Source organism: Mesoplodon bidens (genome assembly GCF_964165515.1).
Source record: "Mesoplodon bidens genome assembly, chromosome: 5".
Taxonomy (NCBI): Eukaryota; Metazoa; Chordata; class Mammalia; order Artiodactyla; family Ziphiidae; genus Mesoplodon; species Mesoplodon bidens.
Window position 1 is genome coordinate 86,722,269 of NC_138161.1, and position 6,000 is coordinate 86,728,268.

The 6,000-nt window shown below is 33.6% G+C and overlaps 1 protein-coding gene across 1 annotated transcript in view; it reads left to right on the forward strand.

The window, feature by feature from the left end:
* SEC62 (SEC62 homolog, preprotein translocation factor) overlaps nucleotides 1-5,712 on the forward strand; it is a 28,767-nt gene extending 23,055 nt beyond the window's left edge. Inside the window, exons 7-8 of the mRNA XM_081234320.1 lie at nucleotides 137-256; nucleotides 4,295-5,712. Of these exons, the coding sequence (XP_081090446.1) occupies nucleotides 137-256; nucleotides 4,295-4,764 (590 nt within the window). The 3' untranslated portion in view covers nucleotides 4,765-5,712. The remainder of the gene's footprint in view (nucleotides 1-136; nucleotides 257-4,294) is intronic.
* The last annotated feature ends 288 nt before the right edge of the window (nucleotides 5,713-6,000 follow it).

Below are 6,000 nucleotides of genomic sequence, written 5' to 3' on the forward strand. Positions count from 1 at the left end.
ACTGGCAATTTTATATGTTTCAATATGGTTATGTTTTATTTCTCCCCCTAGGAGTATATTCACTGTTATGGCAACTAAGCCATTTAAAATTTTAATCTAAAGGTTGTGTATGTAACTTTTTCATTTCTTGTTCCAGTGATTGCAGTGATAGCAGCCACCCTCTTCCCTCTTTGGCCAGCAGAAATGAGAGTAGGTGTTTATTACCTCAGTGTGGGTGCAGGCTGTTTTGTAGCCAGCATTCTTCTCCTTGCTGTTGGTAAGTATTGTTATTAGTAAGACTGACCTCGGTAAGAGGTAGATATTGAGCAGTTTGGACTGTAATCTGGAGCTTCAGTAAAGTTTAACAGCAAAATTAATGTAAGTGAATCAAGAAATATATGGGCCTACTTTTTGGGTCATATCCCAAAACTGACTCAGGCTTGAAGTAGTATATGTGCTTGATTAGATTTGGTCTGTTGTGATGAAAGGATTTAATATGTCTCAGTCTGCAAATAGTTATGCTTTAAGATTTAACTACCACAAGGACTTCAATATTTTTACAGTGGTTGATCATTTATTAGACATAATACTTTCAGTAAACACTTTTTTTTACCTAAGGCAAATGAAACTTATTTTAAACATTTACATTTTATACAGTAAATGATTGTAAACAATTGATAGGCCATGTTTAGTAAAAATCAGTTTGTACCATGTACCAAGATAAATTCTTGATGCATTAACAGGTTGTAAAATGCTTTTTAAAAATCAACAAGAAAATGTAAATAATGTTATTTTATGTTTCTGGATGATTGGGGTCTTTCATAGCTAAAATAACAATATAAAAAAACCCAATTCAAAAGAGGAAATTCAAAACAATTGATTAATAAATATATGAAAAATACTCATCACTAGTTATTAAATGATAAAATTAAGATAATGTGGTATTTTTTGCTTATATAATTAGGAACTTTTTTTTGTTGTTTTGTTTTGTTTGAAATGGAAATAGTGCCAAGGAGGGTTTGACTATAAGGAAGTATACCTAAATATAAATGGTGGTGGTAGTTTTGAATGATTTTAATGTGCTTTACACGTGTCTGTATTTTATTTTTTTTATTTTTTATTTTTTTGCAGTACGCGGGCCTCTCACTGTTGTGGCCTCTGCTGTTGCGGAGCACAGGCTCCGGACGCCCAGGCTCAGCGGCCGTGGCTCACGGGTCCAGCCGCTCCACGGCATGTGGGATCTTCCCGGACTGGGGCATGAACCCGTGTCCCCTGCATTGGCAGGCGGACTCTCAACCACTGCGCCACCAGGGAAGCCCCTTGTCTGTATTTTTTACAATGAACATGTTACTATGAGAAAAAACAAGTATTACTTTGCTTAAAATTCTAGTCTTTGAAGATTTTCCTGTATAGGGTAAACTGGTCTAATTTAGTTTTTCATTTTGGGAAAGAAATAGGAATTTTTTTATGCTTGTCTAAAAACTCTTTAGTGATTTTTTTTTTAACCTTATATATAATTCTTTGAACCATCGAGAGCTTATGTTGGTATATGGTACTAAGTTCTGATTGTTTTCCTCAAATGACAAACGAGCTTTTCCACCAGGACATATAGGAGTACTTCTTTATAGAAATGTTTTTAAATATCCACATTAATGATTTAATATCTGTTTTTAGAGGACATGATTTGGCCAAGATTATCTGAGGAGGGTGTGTGTTACTTTGAGATTCTATGATATATAACGTAATAGATTCTTATGTTTATAAAGCATTACTGCTATAGCCCTAAGCAGTTACCCTCTGCACATCCCTTCACCCTGGACATCAAAGTGTCCTGAGTTGGTGCCACCACCCTTGGACCCAGGAATTCATTGAGTATTTTCATTCAATTCATCTTGTTTATGGGCCTCCATTTTTTTCTGGGATCTCTGACTGTGTGTGAAGCCTTTTTCATCCACCTTTCAGTTTTTCCTTCCTCTAGCTTAGTCACCTTGAAAATAGCCCCTGAAGTTTCTGCATGTAACAGCACACTTGTAGGCCAAGAAATAATATCTAAGAGTGTGAAGCAGGTAATTCGTGGTAGTGTACTACCTGCATCAAGAATGAGAAGCCATAAACTTTTATCTGCCATTAAATATACTAATCAAGTTGGTGTCTTCTGGTTCCCAAATCTCTGAAAATTTAGAAGCTCTTTGAAATTTTTCAGCAAAGGTTTAACTCCACTGAATAGAATTGACCCACTTGGTTATCTTTTATTTAAACCAATATTCGCAGTAATTTATGGTTATCTTGTTTTGCTTTTTAAAGTATTGTTTCTTCAGTAATGTTTTCTATAATTTTTCATTTTAAATACACTATGGATTTAAGTAGCATTGTGCATTAAATAGTCTTGTGAATCAAATCAGAAAATAAACCCAACGTTTTCATTGCTTCTCTTAGAAAATGTTGCTTCTCTTGGAAAATTCCAAATATACTTTCAAATGGTTTTGATCTTTACCCCACTTATAAATTGGAGATTTTTTAAATATTATCTCATGAAGTATTATATATTGGTCAAAATTATATTTGGTGCTACTTTGAATACATATTCTTAGTATTGCCATTTAAAATAAGATCTTTGCCGATTTTCTAAATATGTCACTTTTAGTATAGAAGTGGTATGACAATACATATCACAGCAGTTTTCTCATGATTCCTCTCCTTTTGCCCGTGATAATCTACTGCCACATAGAGAAAAACTGTAAAAAATGTTAGAATTCTGCTATACCCAGTTTATATATGGCATTAGAATTTAGATTTTATTTGCCATTTCGATATTGCTCTTTCTTGGATTTGAGGCAAGATTTCATATTATGAACTGTCTGTTTTAACAACCCTTCAAAGCCTATCATAACATCATAATTCTATTTGGAGGGAAAAATATGCAGCCTTCTTAAGAGATGTTCATTATTTTTTTCAGTGGCGTTTATTCACTGATTATTCCATAATTTCAAAGTATATTTGCCTTTTCTGGTTGTACCACAAAAGATACTGATGTATACACACACAGTCTTTCAGAATATTTATGTTCTTTTGTGAAAATAGAAATTACTGCTTTATAAAAGTCAAGGCAGCTATAACCATTTTATTTGTCCAAAGCAATATAATGGAAGAAACATAGATGAGCTTTTCTCAGGTCTTATTTGAAAACAATGATATAATTATCAGTAAAGAAAACAAAAACTAAAATAAAACCAAAAAGCCTGTCATAATTGATTAGTCCATAACATTCACATAATCATGACCTTAAAAAAAAGAAAAAGAAAAACCAGGCAAATCACTCACTCAGCTCTTCAATATGTTTGGTAAATTAAGAGAAAACTATATGAAATACTGGGGTTTGTGTTTGTGATAGCTCATTACTATAAACTTGTAAAATTCTCAATTTCTTCCATTATCTAAACCGCAGTTTTGTCATATATTGCTCTAAAAGAGTAACTTCAAACCTATTTGTTGAAGCAATCTGGCTTTCATTAGCACTGTATGTTTCCTAATATTGGGAGAAGGTTGGTCCTTAAAATAAACAGAAATTATATACTTATTTAAGAAACTCGTAACTTTTAGTAAAACATTATCTTATTGTTCAAAAGTATTTTTTCTTAGAAGACTTATCCTTTAGGCAGGGTAAGCACATGCCTTGAACTCATGATACATTTAGGGGCCCACGGAAATTGTTTCATTTCTTTTAAAATCAAAAGTAATAATATATACACATGTATACCATAGTGAACCTGTGCAGGATTATATTTGTATTTGTACCAGTATGGTCGGGAAAGCAGAATTTTTAATATTTTTTAATGAAGGAATTGCCTTACAAAGGCAAAAGTGTCTGGGGTCTAGGGAAGTCATGGTGCAGGCCTGCTTTCTCCTCTTTAAGGCTGCTTAAGGTATCCTTCATCCTGCATTTATTTCCTTTTTCTTCTACCGTGATCTCCTGTGTACTTCAGGGTCCAACTGGCAGCTGTGCTTACTGAACTATAACATAGCAAAGTGCATAAATCATAAGTATATCCATGAAATAGCACCCAAATTAAAAAATTATAAAAGCAATTTTTTGAATGGCATTGTAGCGTTATGCCCTCAAGTTCAGAGAAGAATGCTCTGTGCCTAGAATACTGTTGATAGCTGCTAAACTAGGATTTAATTGTTTATACTTAAGGTGCATGTAATATGCAAATAATAAAACTCTGAATGTTTTCCCACTTTTTCATTAACAAATATTCCATGCTTTCTGAGTCAATGCTTGAATTATTCAATTAGAGAAATTTTTCTCCCACAGCTCGTTGCATTCTATTTCTCATCATTTGGCTCATAACTGGAGGAAGGCACCATTTTTGGTTCTTGCCAAATCTGACTGCTGACGTGGGCTTCATTGACTCCTTCAGGCCTCTGTACACACATGAATATAAAGGACCAAAAGCAGACTTAAAGAAAGATGAGAAGTCTGAAACCAAAAAGCAGCAGAAGTCCGACAGTGAGGAAAAGTCAGACAGTGAGAAAAAGGAAGATGAGGAAGGAAAAGCAGGACCAGGAAATCATGGAACAGAAGGCTCAGGGGGAGAACGGCATTCAGACACAGACAGTGACAGGCGAGAAGATGACCGGTCCCAACACAGTAGTGGAAATGGGAATGATTTTGAAATGATCACAAAAGAGGAACTGGAACAGCAAACAGATGGAGATTGTGAAGAGGAGGAAGAAGAAGACAATGATGGAGAAACAACTAAATCTTCACATGAAAAATCATAATCTGGCTAATTTGGGGACTAAATAAGTGCAAGAGATTGGATTTTCTAGGTTGGCTGATCATCATCATGTACACATGACATTTGTAGCATTCTTTAAATCCATTTACTGAAGTGGATTTGACATCCAAGCAGTTATATTCAGCCCCACATTTCATGTAATACTATTATTGGTACAGTCTAAAGCCATTTGTAAGTTTTATCTATTTGATAATTTTACAGTAAATAGGTCTCATTTATTTTGATAGTTATCAAAGGTGCACTTTCCACAGTGACATTTACATTAATGACATTTTTTGATAGTTGTATGGCTTTTTACTGTTAGACTAATCAAAATAACTAAAAGGGATAAAAACAAACACCAACATTTCAGATTATGCATAGTTCTGTAGCCATTTCACAGTTTCTTTAAGGTGAAATGCTTAAATTATTGTTCTTGATAGTTTAGTTTTTGTTGTTTATAAAATTATACCAGAAAATTTCCAAGATTCTGAGTTAGCAAGGTTCAAAAGCATTTTGTGGAAACAAGCCAACTAGTAATAATGCAGCAACACTTAGTTTAACTACAAATTCTCCTTTTCCAACTTAGGAAATCCAAACTGATTTGTATGACTGATTCAGAGTAAGGTGGTCATCTCCAACAGAGGAAGCAAGCAGCATTGGCTGGAAGGTGATGGCTCTTCTTCCCATTTCCTTGTCATAAAGTAAAATGTATTCTGTACATAATTTACAAATAAACATTTTATTTTAATTGACTTCTTATTTAGACATTTTCTCAACGCTTAAATTTGTAAAATTAAGACCATTTAAGCATATGTTTTTAGAGAAACGGAAGTTTCAATAACCCACAAAACATCTGTGATCTTTCTGCAGCAGCTTCAGTTTTGTGCCAACATTCCATGTATTTGAATATGAATTAAAACGATCCTTATTAAATAAGAGCAGACTTAAAGTAGCTGTTTGTACGCCTTAATGTTCATTTTGATTTATCTTAAATCTCTACATTCAGAAATGGGGTGCTGTATTATCAGACCAGGAGGACTGCTATGAAAGATAATTTACTGTTCTAAAATATCAATTTAAAATAACATAAAAGCAAACATAAGAGAACCATTGGACTCTAATTGCTTTAAACTAGTTTTGCAGTTTGATTTCATGTCTTGCAAACTTTAGTTACAAAAAAAATCTTTAGGAAAAATCATGTGTTTACTTATGAGCATAATCATTCCTTGGAGTTATA